At 32.5% G+C, this 19743-nt stretch overlaps 1 protein-coding gene across 4 annotated transcripts in view; it reads left to right on the top strand.

The window, feature by feature from the left end:
• LOC114328237 (cyclin-dependent kinase 14) overlaps positions 1 to 19743 on the top strand; it is a 782326-nt gene that overhangs the window by 544671 nt on the left and 217912 nt on the right. For all 4 annotated transcript variants that reach the window (XM_028277027.2, XM_028277024.2, XM_028277028.2 and 1 more), the window contains exon 2: positions 1833 to 1964. In XM_028277027.2, the coding sequence (XP_028132828.2) occupies positions 1833 to 1964 (132 nt within the window). The remainder of the gene's footprint in view (positions 1 to 1832; positions 1965 to 19743) is intronic.

Raw genomic sequence — 19743 nt, 5'->3', positions numbered from 1 at the left:
CACTTATCGTTATACTTTTTAATCGATGGTAACCTAAATCTAATTTTCGGGACTCTCTACTGCATTTTTCTATTACTTCATTCATATATATAATGAATAGCAGTGGGCTCAAAACTCCACCTTGCCTTACTCCTTGTGTAGTAGCGAATGTGTTTGATTCACAGTTTAATGCTCGGACAATGTTCCAACTCTTCCAGTACATAGATTTTACTGCATCAATTAGTTCTACTCCAACATCGAACTGTTCAAATGAGTATTTTAAGGATATGAAAATTGGTGTGGAGAAAGAGGACAAAAATAAAAAGGTGGTGGTTTGAAAATTATGATCCTATTGTTTATATATTTGCCGTAAATTCCGGTGAACTTTGACCGGTTGTATCTCAGGAACTACTCATCATAATTAAACGTTTTTTCTTTTATAAGAAGCGTCCTGCCGCTGATTTCGAATACCGCTTTCACAATTTAATTTAGTTTAATATTTCCCGAGATACTCTATTTGTTTATAAGCCAAAAAATTGTTTATAATTTTAAAATATTCCTGAGGCCGCTTAAATATACCAAATTCAATTCTGTAAAGTACATTAGATAGGTATAGTGTGTTTTTATAAAAAAATCATAGTTATTCTTATGCACCATAATTATTGTCGTTATTATAGCGACCGTAAATTTTTAATTAACAATTCAATTGCTGCTAAACTGTTCATTCAATCTCCATAGGCTTCTGAAATTATAATCTATACGAAAAGGGCTTTTACATTCAAGTTATTTAATTATTGATTAACAATTACTTATCTAAAATTTTAGTTGAAAATTAAAGATTTTGTTGGAAAACCCGCTTTTTCCGGGGAAACTTTTCGTCGAAGTGAATCGCGAAAAACACGTCTCTATGCAGAATTTAATTGCGGTGAATTTTTATTTGGGTCTTTTTGGTGTAAAGTTAAAATCTTTGGAGTTATAGAGCAAAAATTGAAAAAAACACGATTTTCGGGCGCCATTTTGTTTATAAAAAAAGTAGCACACTATCTGCGGACTTTGCATACCTATATTATTAATACATACAATAATAAGATTCGATTCCAGCAATAAAATTGCTGGTAAATAACTTTTCCTTGTATTTTGCTAATTAGCCCAGAGTATATATGTATTTCTACTTTTAAAGTTCACTGTTGCTATCTTTTATTGTTAATTTAGAAATTGTTTCAATTAAAACACGTAAAACGCAGGAATAAAACCGTGTATTTTCTTTGTTTTTTTAAAATAAGACTACAACAGGATTTCGATGTATACTCACACTTTTGTACCTTGTCCTCTCCACAGGATGTCTTAAACTTAAAACATAGCTATGTTAATAGTTTTGATATTATCAAAACATATACCATTAGCTCATTTTTTTAACACCTTGGCTGCGTATAGAGATATTTATAAACTTACGTTGAGTGCGTTACGAGGCATATATGTCCCGTATAGGGCTTTTCATCGATTGTCATTTGTTTCGAGCTTCCGTCATATGTCACATAATATTAATATATCTACGTCATACGTCTTTGGTTTGTATCATTAGTATATACCAATAACGTATGACGTAGATATATTAATATATTATGTGACACATGACAAAAGCTCGAAACAAATGACTGTGAATGAAAAGCCCTATACCCCATTTGCAACCGTGCTTTACGACACAGTCGACGCAGCCAACCGTTAATGTAATACGAGGTCTATTTGTCGCGTAACGCAGCCAATGTGTTAATAATTAATGAAAATAGTTATATTTAATTTGTGTCGAATTTATTTTGCTGTAACTATATTATAACATGATATTTTCTTTACAGCGGTTTCGAAGGAAGAGGCGGAAGAACACAACCATCATGGCAAACTACCGTACAATGGGTACAGTGACGAGTTCCTAGACCGACTAGAACCTAATGGAAACATACCTGCCGGTAAAGTTAATATTAGATACGGTAAGAATCATTATTTAATAAGTAAATTCGATAGAATAAATTATCTTTATTGACAGAAAATATATGGCCAGTCAAGATAAACTTGATCTACCAAATTGAAAAAATATTAAATTTGTTCTGCGTGTGTCTCTAGACTAATAGAATCCCTAATTTTACAATTACATAAAATTATATTATAGCAGTTTAATATCTACTGTGTTTAATGGTAGTTAACTACAATTTTAATGGAAAATTAAAGTAAATTAATCTCTAAAATTAAAATAAAAGTGTTGGGATCAAAAGAGGTGTCCGGCAGGGGTGTGTATGGTCCCCCATTCCTGCTCAATAGTTATATAGTTATTCCGAAGAGATATTTAAAAAATGTATGGAAAATGCAAATGAGGGCATACAGTTAAACGGTGAGTTAACGAACAATTTAAGATATGCCGATGACACGGTGATCCTTGTCAGTAGTATAGATGAATTACAACAGGCAATGGAATGGGTGAATCTAGTTACTGAGGAATACGGTCAAAGCCTCAACTTCAAGAAAGACAAAAAGAATGCTTATAAGTAAAAAGCAACAACCTAATCTATAGTTACGGATAAACAAAATACTAGTTAACCACGTATGTATACCTTGGCACCAACGTAAATGCAAAATGGGAACATGCCACAGAAATTAAGGCGAGAATAGAACGGGCTAAAGCATCATTTAACGATATTAAAAAGCTCCTTTTAAACGTCTAGTTAAATGCTACATTTTTCCCATCTTACTATATGACATGGTATGGAGGCCTGGACGCTGACAGAGACGCTAACGAAAAAACTAGCAGCATTCGAAATGTGGGTGTACAGCATTCTTTGTATATCCTGGACCAAACATGTCACCAACATAGAGGTATTCGACAGAATCGGAAAAGAGAAAGAAATCGCGAGCACAATTAAACAAAAAAGACTTGAATATCTTGAATATCGACAGGGTGATTGATTAGTGGGGTAAAGCTCAATAGATCCGCTATAGTAATAGATAGCAATAAAAGTTAATAACAAAAATTGTAGCCAACTTTGATTTTCACATTACAAAATTAGTTAGAATGTTACAGGGTGTTCGATAACACAGTGGCAGACCAAACTTATGTTTTTTTAAATGGAACACCCTATATTTTATTTTATATTCGAAATCCCGTTAACTTCTCCATCACAAAAACATAAAGGTTTGTTATGATATACATTGTATTTACAAAGTTATAACCAATTTTATATGAAAATCGTAACAAGTTCAACTCCCTGTATAAATAAAAATAAGCAAAACAGCAATGGTTCATTATTGTCATATTTTTTTACGTATTGTCGAAATTGTCAATAATGATTGATATTGCTAATTTTCTTTATATCAAATACAGAGTGAGTCAAAACGCTAGTACATTATTTTCTCAGCAATTTTAAATGGAACACCCTGTATTTTATATCACCATTAAAAAGTATCATTACCGTACTTTAATTTTTATATAACATTCCCTATGTCTAAATTTATTAGTTTTTCGAGATATTTTCATTTTTCAATGGACCAGTAGCGTGGCCACCCAAATCACCAGAATTTAATAAACTGGACTGATTTTTTTGGGGTTATGTTAATAATAAAGTTTATAAAATACCTTCAACAACAAGGGATGAGATCGCCGCCGCCTACGAAAAATATAACTCAGAAAAATGCCGTTAAGAGTAGAACTTTCAATGAACGCCGCGGAAAATATTATTTTCGATTATATGGTAGTGAAAATTATAATCCCTAATAAAGTGATAGCGAAAAAATTTATATTTTGAGGAGTATCAGCAAAAAACATAATTTCTGTTTGTGGCTCCACGAAAATTATAATTACTAAAAAGTTCTCAGAAACAATTGTTTTCGTCGGGAACAACAGAAACAGAAAGGGAAATAATTGTTTTCGTCGGCATCTATTATGAACTAAATATTTTCGTTATAAATATTTTGGGAGTTACAATCTTCGCGGACACGCATATAAAAAAAATTGTATCGTTAACACTTATCAAAGAGTTATTATTTTCACTGTAAATCTATCAGGAATCAGTAATCGTCAATTGTCAATTAATTAAAATTTAGATAAAAGACACCTAAAATAATTTGCTCTGAAAAATGAAAATATCTCGAAAACTAATAAATTTGGACATAGGGAATGTTATATAAAAATTAAAGTACGTTAATGTTACTTTTGAATAATGGTATAATATACAGGGTGTTCCATTTAACATTGCTGAGAAAATAATACTTGCGTTTTGACTCACCCTGTATTTGATATAAAGAAAATTAGTAATGTCAATAATTTTTGAAAATTTTGACAATTAATAAAAAACTATGGCATTAATAAACCATTGTTGTTGTGCATATTTTTATTTATACAGGAAGTTGAACTTGTTACGATTTTCATACAAAATTGGTTATAACTTTGTAAATACCCTGTATAACACAACAAACCTTTATATTTTTGTGATGGAGAAATTAACAGGATTTCGAATATAAAATAAAATATAGGGTGTTCAATTTAAAAAAAACATGTGTTATCGAACAACCTGTAACATTCTAACTAATTTTGTAATGTGAAGCTCAAAGTTGGGTACAATTTTTGTTATTAACTTTTATTGCTATCTAATACTATAGCGGATCTATTGAGATTTCAATAGATCAATTGACTAATCAATCACCCTGTAGGCCACATATTGAGACACGATAAGTACCGTCTACTGCAATTGATTATCCAGGGGAAAATAGAAAGTAAGCGGAGGCCAGGCAGGAGAAGACACTCGTGGCTTCAAAATCTGCGGAAGTGGTTCAGGCTCAAATCGGTCGAATTATTCAGAAGTGCCGTAAAAGTAAGAATAATAAGTGCCATGTTAATAGCCAACGTTTGCAACGGACAGGGCACTTAAAAATATCATCAAAAATCAGTGTCGTATAGCCGGAGAGGTAGCGTCAAGTTTGACCGAAGCATTTTAGCATGACTGTTTTTTTCATTTAGTTAGGTGTTCCAAAGCTTATTAACAAGTGATGTGTCAGCTGGACCAAAACCGGGGCTTTTATACAAGAAAAGATAAAACATGAAAGTACATGGAAAAACCCTACAACTTATATGTCAAATATTTATCTCCGTGCCTTACATCCATAGTGGCCTAGTGGCTAGAATACCTGGCTCCTGGCTTTCGCCCAGGCGAATCGGGTTCGATTTTCGGCGTCGGAAATCCTTTTGTTTTTAAAATTGACATTTTGATTTCCAAAATAATTATTTTTATAATACTTTTTTATATTGTGTCGTATAAATAATAAAAACGTGGTATTATAAAAACAATTATTTTTTAAATCGAAATGTCAATTTTAAAAACAAAAAGGATTTCCGACGCGGGGAATCGAACCTGATTCGCCTGGGTGAAAGCTAGGAGTCAGGTAATCTAACCACTAGGCCAATATGGATGTAAGGCACGGAGATAAATATGTGATATATAAGTTATGGGGTTTTTCCATCTACTTTCATATTTTTTCTTTTCTTGCCTAAAAGCCCCGAAGTCGCGCCAGCTGACAGACATTTTTGTTATCAAATAAGTACACTCTAGGGCAAAATTAACCGGACACCTTAAAAATGGGTCTTATATCTCCTAAACCTGTTGTCCGATTTAAGTGATTTTTTAAATATGTTATAGCCTTATTTCTTGACAATATCGTTATAATAATATTGTTGCTAAACAGGTAAATTTTCATTGTATACCGGGTGTACGAATCAAACTGTGTTTTTTCTTAAAGTTTGCTTCACCCTGTGGAATATTCTAGCATTTATAAAATATTGAAATTAAAACCTAACTATAGCCTCATGTTTTCTCAACATTCTGTTTTTTTATTAATTCGCTTATGTTGGATAATAAAAAAGTTAGGTGCTTTAACAACTAGACATGTTTTTTATCAATACAGGGTGTTTTTAAAATTTTTTGGCAAAGTTTAAGGGGTAATTCTGCATGAAAGAATAATGACAGTTTGCTTTATAAACTTATGTCTGCAAATGCTTCATTTCCGAGATAGGGGGTGTTGAAATTTTTCTGACAAACTGACGATTTATTTATTATTTTAAAGCCGGTTGAGACATGCACATGAAATTTGGTGGGTTTTAAGACGTAGTTATTGCACATTTTTTGGCATACAATTCATCATCATCATTTGGCTCTACAACTCTAAGTGAGTCTTGGCCGCGTTTACTATTTCCCTCCATTGTTGTCGGTCCTGAGCAGCTATTTCCCATTGCTGTACTCCCATTTTGCGTAGATCACTGGCTACTGCGTCCTTCCATCTCTTTCTTGGGCGACCAACTGACCTTTTCCCATCGGGCCTTTCCCAGAATGTGGCGTTCAGAAGTCTTTCGTCACTTGATCTTAGAACGTGACCCGCCCATCGTATTCTGTTTGATTTAATGTAGCGTACTATGTATTCATCTCCATATATTGTCTAGAGTTCATCATTGTGTCTTCGTCTCCATTCTCCTGTTGTCTCGTCTCTGCAAGGCCCATAGATAGTCCGCAGTATCTTTCTTTCTAGTACCAGTAATTTTGTCATTTCCCGCTGATACAATTAAGCATTTTATATTCACCATTGGCGCGCATACGGGTAATATGATTGCTCAAACTACCCGTATGCGCGCCAATGGTGAATATTAGATTCTTAATCGTATGTCAAAAAATATGCAATAACTACGTCATAAAACCCACTAAATTGCATTTGCATATCTCAACCGGTTTTAAAGTAATAAATAAATCGTTAGTTTGTCAGAAAAAATTCAAAACCCCCTATCTCGGAAACGAAGCATTTGCGGACATAAGTTTATAAAGCAAACGTATAAAGTTTATATAAGTCATTATTTTTTCATTCAGAATTACCCATTAAACTTTGCCAAAAATTTTTAAAAACACCCTGTATTGATAACAAACATGTCTAGTTGTTAAAGCACCTAACTTTTTCATTATCCAACATCAGCGAATGAAAAAAAACAGAATGTTGATAAAACATGAGGCTATAGTTATTTAATTTCAATATTTTATAAATGCTAGAATATTCCACAGGGTGATGCAAACTTTAAGGAAGAAACACAGTTTGATTTGTACACCCCGTATACAATGAAAATTTACCTGTTTAGCAACAATATTATTATAACGATATTGTCAAGTAATAAGGTTATAACATATTTAAAAAATAACTTAATCGGACAACAGATTTAGGAGATATAAGACATCAAAAATTACCCATTTTTAAGGTGGCCGGTTAATTTTGGCCCAGAGTGTACTATCTAACAAAATAAATTCATAGAATCCGTGCTACAACCACCGTAAAAATTTGACACTACCTCCCAAACTATTAGATTTTTTTGTAATGTTATTCATTTTTACATAGAAACTGTACTTATCATCTTTATTTCTCGCATTACTTTGAAAACGAAAGGGATTTATGAGTTTAAAAAGGATTTTGCGACCTTTCATATATATAATGCAACAACCAAACGATTTGCATTTATTGAAATTCGTTCGAGGCTGTATAACCATTGAAATGTCACAGCAGAATTGAGGCAGTTGCCTTCGTACAAATTACGACAGATTTGGTCTCTTTGTTGAGAATTCGGCGGGCGAAAGGGAGCTAATAACGAGACTAAATTACTGACTGAGCTAAACGGCGAATTTGCGGTTTAGGTTAAAAGGGAATAAATTTTGGAGTATTGACTTCTCGTGTATACTGTGTAATCTTAGCTGTAATTTCAACCACTGCCTACACTAAGAAAAAATGCGAATAGGAGAATGTTTAAATTTCTTACAGTTTAATTGCCTTGTGATGCATTTCCGATGTTTAAAGATGGCAACCGTTGATACTGGCGACTGTGAAGGAGTATGGATTACCCCTAATAATAATATGGTTACTTTCAGTTTATAAAAACTTTTATTAATAAAAATTAATCTGTAGATTTGTTTATTTATTTTCATCTATCAATATATGTATACGGTGCAAGAATCACCCAAAAATATAGAAACATACTCACATTACTGACGCACAAATTGTAAATGATGTATTATTTGCCATATGATCGCATTTAAAACAGTTTTACAAAATGGAACGCATCCGAAATTTGAACGGTTGTTACTGACATAAAAATAATGTGCAAGTACTTTAGATCAGTTAGCCAAAAATGCAATTACTTAAATTTTATTCACAGAAAGACTAGTCTTGTCTGGTATCTGTCCGCCAATTCCTCATCAAGTATTAGTTGAAGAATTACAGAATATCGGTTTAAAGCTTATTTCCCCAATAACATTTCTGAAAATTAGCTCGACTCTTCCCAAATATAGCCACATATTGAGCTTTCGGAGGCAAGTTTATGTAAGCCCTATAACATCATCAATTCCAGATTCTATTCTCATAATTTTCGACCAAACACATTACCGCATATTTTTGTCACAAGGTACACTCACCTGCTTTATTTGCAAAAACACAGGACATATATCATCCCAATGCAATAACAGTTCAGTAACGGAATCAACTCATATTTATTCAAACAATGAAGTACCAAATCAAACAGCTCCAACAAGTATATTACACAAGGTACCAAGCACTCAGCAGTCATCAAGCTATCCATTATCAAATCCGAGCATATCACCTACACCTACAAATCTCCATGACCAAGAAACTACTAATACTCCTACTCATAGCAACATTTTCAATCAACCTCATTCAGCGGCAATACCGTTTTCACAAACTTCGGAAGCAATATCCTCCAATCTATCAGCACCTCTTCCATTAGATACAACTGCAGAAAACTCTAATAAAACTGATACATCACCACAATTTTCTGATCAAGTAAATATAGCAAACGGAGTCGTAGGTTGCCTGAATGTCACAATATCGATACATTTTTGGCAAAGTAACGTAAGTGACATTTTTGGCGAAAATCATGTTTTTCCATTAAACTAACACTATTATTGTTTAGAAGGTACTGCCAAAGTGTAGTAAGCCTAGAATTACTTTAAACATAATATATGTATAGGCTACTACACTTTGGCAGTGCCTTCTGAACAATAATAGCGTTAGTCTAATGGAAAATCATGATTTTCAAAAATGTCACTTAGGTTACTTTGCCAAAAATGTATCGATATGGAGAAATAAAAATGTCGGAAAAGAAATGGAAGGCAGAATTTACAAAACAATCATCAGACCAATAGTGGCATACACGACAGAAACACGACCTACACAGAGAGGACAAAAAGATTGCTCGAACCAGCGGAGATGAAAACCCTTCGAAAAATCGATGGTAAGACACTGTAAGCCAAAGCTAGAAGTACATATATACAACGGAGATAAGGTGGATAACATTAATAACTGGATAAGAAACAGAAGACTAGAATGGAATGACCACATAAGCCGAATGACAACAAATAGAGTAGTAAGGACAGTGAGAAACGGTTCCTCAACGTAAACGATGGATCGACAACTTACTGGAGGCATATTGAAAAAACAGACAGAGTCACTTGTGTACAAAAAAGAAGAAGAATACATTAAAAACATTTTAGAAGATCATGTTTGCCATTTGCTAGTCATATTTCATGATAACACACCTCTTCATGTCGATGTCGCTAGAATAGTGAATACTTAATTATATTACCCACTGTTGGAGAAATAAATTCCCAACATTAATATTTAGTAAAACTATATTTTGTTTCAATATTTTATTTAGTGGTTTGCGCCTTGTGTACACTTCACAAAGATGTTTCTATGTTTTTATGTTCTATAATTCAAAGTGTACACAAAGGCGCAATATTCAAAAAAAAAGTTCGTTGCCAAGGTGTTGTTATATAGAATAATAAGAGAATAAAAAAACGGGAAAGTAGGGCGTGTGTCCGATCCCACACAAAAATTACTTTAATACCAAAAGTTTGTGTTATTGTAATAAAATATTAGTTGTGAAAAGTGTCTTTAGTTATTCCTAGCTTCAGAAGTGTAAAACCAGTGTAAAATTATTTCCTTGGTGTTGCAAAAATCCAACATCAAGTTTGATCCAGTCGAGCCGGAAATAAAAAGAAGCTAGGAATTACTCAATTTCCAGAAGGTAAGAAACACACCTAATAAAAAAAAAAAGAAGAAATTATTGAACAAAAAAGAAATTATTAGAAAAGAAATTACAAAAAAGAAAAATCATTAAAAAATTAATTTTGTAAAACGTCAAGCTCATACAATAGCGCCATCTATGTAAAAGAGGGCGAACGACCGACGTCGAATGGTTATCAAGCGATCGAGAGAAATAATCGATGTTTTATGAAATCGATCATATATGAAGTGACAGAAAACTGACATTGACAGTGAATACAAAATTAAATAAATTGACTGTTTGTGTTTTGGTTTGTAAATAATCGTCAACATTTTTGTTATTTTGATATTTAAAATAGTTTTTTTTACCTTTTAAGTTTTAGGTAGATTCATATAAAAAAAATGCCCGCTAAAAAGGATATTGAAATGCTAAAAACTAAAAAATCTCAAGAAATTCAGTCTATTAAAACTATTACAAGGTTTGTTGAAAAACATTTGGACAAAGAAATTTCTGAATTAATAATTAATCAATTACAAACTAGGAAAGACTTACTAATAGAAAATTTTAATAAACTTCAAGATCTTCATTGTGAAATTTTATGTTGTGAACAGGGGTATGCAGATTCCATTGATAATATTAGAGAGGAATACTTTGACACATTAGCTAAAATTAATAGTCAACTCTCAAAAACAGTAATACAGAGCGTAAGTACTAATCCACAAGATGTAAATAATTCTTTTTATTCTTCAAATATTCCACGAATAGAAATTCCTTGTTATGACGGCAAAGATTTAACAAGTTATAGACCTTTTATAGATTTATTTCTAGCTGTTTTTGATAGAAATAAGTCACTGCAAAATGTTGAAAAACTTTTTCATTTAAAGAATCATTTGGAAGGAGAGGCAAGAAGCCTAATAAATGATCTACCTCTAACAAATGACTCTTATAATGATGCATTGAGAATGTTAGATAACCGTTATAACAATGAAACAATATTAATAAATTCTCACATTTATTCACTACTTGACATTCCCTCCATTCAAAAAGGAACTTCCACCGCCTTACGTGAGTTCATTAGTAAAGTGAGACAGCAGTTAGGTGCACTAAAAAACTTAAAGCAACCCGTAGAAAGTTGGGATATGATCCTTATTTGCATTTTAACTAAAAAACTAGATCACTATACTAATAGATCATTTCAAATTGATAGGGACAACTCAAAATTGCCAAATTTAAAAGATTTCTTATCTTATATTGAAAATAGGGCTACAGCTTTAGAAACTGTAACCACTCCAGATAAAAAATGTAGCACTAACAAAGAAAGGTATCAAAAAACTCACTTGGCTACAAGTAAAGTCAAATTAGAAACCAGGTGTAGCTTTTGTTCATCCTCAGGCCATAAAATTTATAATTGTTCCAGTTTCAAATCTGTTTCAGTAAATGATAGAGTGTCTTTTATAGACAGTCATAAGGCTTGTCGAATTTGTTTGAATAATCATCCTGGTAGGTGTAAAATGAGTTTCAGGTGTTCAGTTTGTCGAAAAGAACATAATTCTCTTCTGCATGTGGACAGACAAACTCCATTAGACAGCACTGGACAGGGTAACAGTGGTAATGCAGACGATAGGGTGACTACATTTGGTTCAATAAATGAAAACATTAATAATGTTCTGTTACCAACAGTGAAGGTAAAAATTAGAACAAAAAGGGGTGATTATATCACTGCCAGAGGTCTCCTGGATACAGGATCTCAAATATCATTAGTAACAAGTAGATTGGTAAGTAAATTAAACTTAAAAACATTTAATAATAATGTCAATATCTTAGGTATTTCTGAGAATATTACCAATGTGCAAAAGGCTGTAAATTTAAAAATTGAGTCATGTGTGTTTGATTATAGCACAAATATAAAATGTTCTGTGGTTGATAAAATTACTAGTGATATACCACAAACAAATTTCAATGTTTCAAATTTAAATATTCCTAAAAATATTAAATTGTCTGATGATGACTTCAATAAATCTGGCACAATTGATATATTGTTTGGGGCAAATATTTCATTTCATATTTTGCTCTCCGATAAAATACAAGTAGACCAGATTATATTACAAAATACTCTATTTGGGTTCATAGTTAGTGGTTCTGCTCCATCACTACAAATTTGTAATTTTTCTGCTTTTCATTTAAGCATGAAAAATAATTTAGAAAATATTGTTTCTCAATTTTGGGAAACCGAGAAGGTTCCAGAAATTTTTCCGGAATATTCGACAGAGCAGGAAGCTTGTGAGATTAATTTTGAAAATTCTTTGCAAGTAATAAATAATAAATACCAAGTTAATCATCATCATTCTCTTTGCCTTATCCCTATGCGGGGTCGGCTTCCCTAATTGCATTTCTCCACACAATTCTATCTTGGGCCATATCAATGTTAATCCCCTTTACCAACATGTCCTGCCTTATCGTCTCCCCCCAGGTCTTCTTTGGTCTTCCTCTCCTACTCCTTCCAGGAATCTGCACTTCAGCTATTCTTCGTATTGGGTGGTTAACGTCTCGACGTTGAACATGACCAAACCATCTTAACCTATGCTCTCTCATTTTGGCATCAATTGGTGCCACACCTAGACTTCCCCTAATATACTCATTTCTAATTTTATCCTTCTTTGTCACTCCACTCATCCATCTAAGCATTCTCATTTCCGCCACATGCATTCGCTGTTCCTCTTTCTTTTTCACTGCCCAACATTCAGTTCCGTACATCATAGCTGGTCTTACGGCTGTTTTATAGAATTTTCCCTTCAGCTTCATTGGAATTTTTCTGTCACACAACACACCACTCGCTTCTTTCCACTTCATCCATCCAGCCCTAATTCTACTGCATGCATCTCCATCTATTTCTCCATTACTCTGTAATACCGATCCTAGGTACTTAAAACTATTGCTTTTTACAATCATTTCACCATCCAAAGATACCATTTTATTTGTAGTAGCTCCATCTTTAAATGAACATTCCAAATACTCTGTTTTTGTCCTACTAAGTTTTAAACCTTTTTCCTCCAGAGCTTGTCTCCACTGTTCCAGTTTTTGTTCTAAGTCTCTTTCACTATTTCCTACTAACACGACATCATCAGCATACATTAAGCACCATGGAATGTTACCCTGTATTTTCGCTGTTATCTGGTCCAAAACTAATGAGAATAAATACGGACTAAGCACAGAACCTTGATGCAATCCTACTTTCACATGAAATTTATCAGTCTCTCCCACACCTGTCCTAACACTAGTCGTTACTCCCTCATACATATCCCTCACAATCTTTACATATTCACCAGGGACTCCTTTCTTATTGAGTGCCCACCACAGAATCTCTCGAGGAACTCTATCATATGCTTTCTCAAGATCATAAATAAATACCAAGTTAAATTACCATTAAAACAAAATCTACCTGATTTGGATTTAGGAGATTCATTTTCTGTAGCATTAAAACGCTTTGAAAATCTAGAAAAAAGATTTAAAGTCAATCCTGAGCTGTACTCTCAATACAAAAGTTTTATTGATGAATATTTAGCTCTAAAGCATGCAAAAATAGTAAGTCTTAGTACATATGACTTAAATAGTGGTTCTTTATACTTCATGGCTCACCATCCAGTGATACGTGAAGACAAAAAAACAACAAAATTAAGAGTAGTCTTTGATGGCAGCATGAAATCAAAAAAGAAAAAATGCATCAATGATTATCTCTATAATGGTGCTGTAGTTCAAAATGAGCTCTTCGATATTCTTGTTCTTTTTAGAAAATATAATTACGTCCTTTTGACAGATATTAAACAAATGTATAGAATGGTTTTGGTACATCCAGACCATTGCCAGTTACAAAATATTTTGTGGCGAGAGAAAAATGGCAGTTTACAATGTATTCAACTTCAAACTGTAACATATGGTTTAAGAAGTTCTTCCTTTTTAGCTACCAGATGTTTGGTAGAATTAGCCCGAACTGAAGGTAAACGCTATCCTTTGGCTTCTAAAGCTCTTCTTAATAACACCTACGTTGATGATATTTTGTGTGGGTGTGACACAATCGAAGAAACGATAAAACTAAAAAATGAACTTATCTCGCTGCTCAAATTAAGGTCCTTCGAGTTGCACAAATGGTGCTCAAATAATTTACAAATTTTAAATGATATTCCTAAAAATAAACAAAATTTTGATGAAATTAACATCAGCAAAAACGATTTAACGGTAAAGACTCTGGGATTGACTTATGATACAAAAACAGATAATTTTAAATTTAGTTGTCCAAAAGTTGATATAAATGAATGTGTAACTAAAAGACAGATTCTCAGTTTTGTTTCCAAATTTTATGATCCTTTGGGATTAGTGGGCCCAGTTTTAGTAGCTGCTAAGGTAATTATGCAAAAACTTTGGTTAAGTAAGGTCAAATGGGATGCTATAATTTCCAGTGAGTTACTTGACACTTGGAAAAATTTTGTTGAAAGCTTAATGAGCATGCCCACAGTGACTGTCCAAAGAAATTTAAACTTTACTGGTGCTCTTCATATTGAAATAGTTGGCTTTTGTGACTCCTCCTTGATTGCATATGGAGCTGTTATTTATGCGAGGACTATTTTTGAAAATAAAGTACATGTAAATTTGATTTGTTTCAAATCTAGGATTGTTCCTATAAACAAAAAACTAACTATGCCAAGACTTGAACTGAACAGTGCTTTGTTGCTTTCAAAACTATCTCACAAGGTTTTTGAACTGTTAAAAGATAAAGTCAGTAAGGTATTTTTATATTCAGATTCAAACATTGTCTTAGCTTGGATAAAATCCGAACCTTTGAAATTGAATCCCTATGTTGCCAATAGAATTATTAAAATTCAAGAAATGACATCCGAATTTAAATGGTTGTATATAAACACTAAGGAAAATCCAGCAGATTGTCTTTCTCGTGGACTTGAACCTCATGAAATTAATTCAAACAATCTTTGGTTTAATGGTCCTGAAATTCTTTCAAATATTGAATTCTTGCACTTTGAAATTCCATTTTCTACTCCAGACCATTTGCCTGAATATAAAGTTGTCACTTTAGCTAAGGTCAAACCAGAATCTTTCTTCATAAAATTCTCTAGCTTAACAAAACTTCAAAAAATAGTGGCTTATTGCCTACGATTTGTAAATAATATAAAAAATAAAAATAAAAAGATTACTGGAAGTTTAACAGTTGTAGAACTAGAAAATAGCCTTAAAACCATTATTAAGTATGAACAAAGTTTTCATTTTTCTGAGGAAATAAAATGTCTAACCAACAACACAGCAATTAAGTCTAATTTAAATTCTTTATATCCTTTCTTGGACTCTCAGGGACTGTTAAGAGTTGGTGGTAGTCTGGAGAACTCAGATATTTCTTTTAATAAAAAACATCCTTTGATCGTTCCCAAAAACAATCATATCACTGATCTTTTGATTCACAGAGAGCACTTAAGACTTTTACATGCAGGTCCGAAACAAGTTTTAAGTTCATTAAATCAAAATTTTTGGATTATTAGTGCCACTAAAGAAATTAAAAGGATTTTGCACAAATGCGTAACCTGTTTTAAATGTAAGGCCAAGTGCAGTGAACAGTTAATGGGATCTCTTCCTGAACAAAGGGTACGTTCATCGAGGGTCTTTCAGAATGTTGGTATAGACTTCTGTGGTCCCTTCCAAATTAAACAGTCACGGATTAGAAAGTCTATAACGACAAAGGCATATATAGCATTGTTTGTTTGCTTTTCTGTGAAGGCAATTCATATGGAGTTACTCTCTGATCTAACAACAGATACTTTTTTAGCTTCATTAAAAAGATTCATTTCTAGAAGGGGTAAACCATCCAAGATCTTTTGTGACAATGGTGCCACATTCAAGGGAGCAAATAATCAACTTCAAAAACTTCTAAACGACAACATTAAGTTAAACAACTTTTGCCTTGATGATAAAATTGAATTTTGCTTCATCCCAAGTTATTCTCCAGTATTTGGGGGTCTATGGGAGGCCGGGGTGAAGAGTGCTAAATATCATATAAAAAGGGTGATGGGAAATAATATTTTAACATATGAGGAGTTTAATACTTTGATTACTCAAGTTGAAGGAATATTAAATTCAAGGCCTCTTATGGCAATTAATAATGATTCCTCTGACTTAGAATATTTGACCCCAGGTCATTTTCTAATAGGTGCTCCTTTGACAACTTTCCCTGAAACTAATTTAACTGAGATTCCTGAAAATAGATTAAAATTTTGGAGGTTGTGTGTTCAAATGCAGCAGCATTTTTGGCAAAGGTGGTACCAAGATTATCTAACACAACTTCAAAACAGACCTAAATGGAGAAAATCGTTGCCAAATTTACAAGAAGGCATGCTTGTGCTTGTAAAGGAGGACAATGTTTCTTCTTTTGGGTGGCCTATAGCAAGGATTAATAAAGTTATTCCTGGTAAAGACGGAAAGGTAAGAGTGGTGGAAGTAAAAACTAAAAAGGGAACATACTTACGTTCTGTCACAAAAATTGCTGTTCTTCCAATTAACGATGAACAAATTTAAATTTTTTTTTTTTTTTTTTCAATTTATAATAATAAATAAAATTTAACTTTATAACTATTTCTATTTAAATTTAAAACTTTGTAAAAGTTTTATACTTATATAAGCAATAAATTCTTTAAAAAATGTGTAAAAAAAAGGGGTGGAATATATTGTTTTGGTATCAAAACCAAGGCCCCCCAGCATGTTGGAGAAATAAATTCCCAACATTAATATTTAGTAAAACTATATTTTGTTTCAATATTTTATTTAGTGGTTTGCGCCTTGTGTACACTTCACAAAGATGTTTCTATGTTTTTATGTTCTATAATTCAAAGTGTACACAAAGGCGCAATATTCAAAAAAAAAGTTCGTTGCCAAGGTGTTGTTATATAGAATAATAAGAGAATAAAAAAACGGGAAAGTAGGGCGTGTGTCCGATCCCACACAAAAATTACTTTAATACCAAAAGTTTGTGTTATTGTAATAAAATATTAGTTGTGAAAAGTGTCTTTAGTTATTCCTAGCTTCAGAAGTGTAAAACCAGTGTAAAATTATTTCCTTGGTGTTGCAAAAATCCAACACCCACTATATCAGATTTAAATCCGATCTAGCAATTATAAGGCACTTTAAAATTTAAAACATCGCATTTGGAAAAGATATCCTATTATTATGATACTGGGGGAGGGGACTAACGATTGCAGCACAAAAAATTTCATATTTTTGTCCGTGAGTATATAATTACCATTGTTTAAGATTATAAGAATGCAAGCGATGCATTAGAATTGAATTTGTGTACAAACGTTCCACTGTTTCCATTCTATTAGTAACAATCATTTGACAGTGTACCTAAAACTAAATTTTCAGGCACAGCGTTTTGTATAAAGTTTGATCAAGTTCGCAAATGGAGTTCACTTGTACGTTGATATATAGTTTAGCTGGTTTTATCAGTTTCTGACTTGGAAATTATATTCATAAACATATTTGTCGTCGATTGGGAGAATGGTTTGGAAGGTTATTAATTCCTGTAGAATTACAGTTATTGGAATTGTTAGAGGAATCTGATAGAACGGGAATTTCTCGTTTGCAAGTAGTTTATATGTTATGCATAATATGTTCTTCCTAACACTTTACTCGTATAGTTTGCCATTTTGCCACGGACAAATATATTGCATATGCATGTGGAATGAATTTTTAAATTGAATATCATTAACGATAAGTATTCACTCATAAGGCTTTCAAATGGCAAAACATGATCTTATAAAATGTTTTCAATGTACATATCAGTTGGCATTCCCCTAATCACCTTGACGTGTTCGGTATGTCCCTTTCAAAGCAATACCGCTCGGTAGCACTACGCCACCACCACCAAAAACTAACACTCTATATGAGGTTACAACTGACATACTGTTCGCCAACAAGCACGAAGTAGGCTTTAGGTATAAATTGATACCTGTCTAGTGTCATCTTTTACTTTGTCTTTACCTGTCTAGTGTTATCTCTTGTTCACTTCCGATTTAAAGTTCACGAGGACAAGATCTTGTTGAGGATTTGCAATCGGAAGCCATCCAGGGAATTAATCAATAATTGTTCAATTTTCTGAAGTTGTTAATCATCTTGCGTGTCAAGGATATTTAGGTCCTCTAGACCTTAATTTCTTGGTCACACGCTATCTTTCAGGTAAGCCTTGTTTTTTTAACATCTGATTACGAGTAGGTGTCTAAAGGAAACCTTTAGTAGGTAGTTTTCTTTTCAATACAATTATACCTTCGGCACACTTTTCCCTTTTTTATTTTATGATGTTTTTTTTTGAGACACTAATAAAGCAGCCTACTAGGAAACTTCGGTGCACAAACAAATTACGTACAGATGGCTTGTTATCAGATTTTGTTACTTTTTTTGCAAATAGTAACATATAATTGTACTGTAAGCTGAAGTGAACGTTCTCAGATGCAGATATAAACATTATTTTGGTTTTCTTTTTCTTTCTTTTTGTTTTTTTTTTAATTTTTTAAACTAAGAATAAATACTTTTGTAGTTTTGTTTGATATTGTTTTCTATGAGCCTTACGTTGGAAAATATGTTTGTAGTTTTGTTTCATAGTGTTTTCTTATTATTATCTTATATAAATTAGGGAAAAAAGCATTTATTTAACGTCACAAAAAAAGAGAGTAAAAACAAATAACATTTACATAGAGTAACATTTGGCGCCCAACGTGGAGCCAGACGCCCAAAAACTTACATTGGTCAGACTGGCAGAACCTTTGACAAACGTATAGTAGAACACAAAAGGAGTTTTGGATAATATAAAATCAAATTTTACGTACTCAGTTCACACTTTATAGATCATAATCATTCTTTGAATGAACAGTGTCAAATTTCTACATATTTAAAATAAGGGCCCTAAGCCTTAAGCTTTATTATAATCTATGGAAATCAATTAATTAAAACTAAAAGGGAATAGTTCCCTGGGTTGGCTGTATACCATATAGTTAAACAAAGTCTAACATTGAAGTAAAACCACTTCTATGTAATAGGTTTAATTTACTAAAGTTTTAAAAAATCCCAATGGATTGAATAAAATAAGATTGAATAAGTAATCCCACTGTTAAAATTGAAAAGATGGTTGAAATTTTGAATGTTAAAAAATTGTGGTTATGATTACTTACTCATAGTTTTGCTAACTAGCCCCAGAACCAAACAATGGTTGTAATTATAATTCAATCTACATTAAAAAATACAGATATAATACTCAATGACCAACTTGAGATAAACAGCTCCCCACTCCTCAACCTATTCAGTTAGAGACTTGAAAGTGCAGATGCTTAATAAAATACTTCACTTGAGATAGACACTTTACCGAAACAGCTTTAGTGACATTAAATTGTAATACATTTTGTGAAAGTATTGAAAACAAAAGTTTTCAGTGCCTTATTGTTAGATAAAATGAATTTCAATCAAGTAACGGTCTAATCTATCAATTATTTCTTAAATGTTTATTGTCTTTTTGATATGTCGTCATTTTTATCTAGACGTTGATTATTTGTTGTAATTTTTTATACTTCCCACGTGCCTACACTATTTTTCACATAATTTAAACTCTAAAAGCACCCAGGATATATTGTCGA

Source organism: Diabrotica virgifera, chromosome 6 (genome assembly GCF_917563875.1).
Source record: "Diabrotica virgifera virgifera chromosome 6, PGI_DIABVI_V3a".
Classification (NCBI taxonomy): domain Eukaryota; kingdom Metazoa; phylum Arthropoda; class Insecta; order Coleoptera; family Chrysomelidae; genus Diabrotica; species Diabrotica virgifera.
The sequence above is the reverse complement of the archived record's forward strand: the minus strand, read 5'-3'. Positions and strand labels throughout refer to the sequence as shown.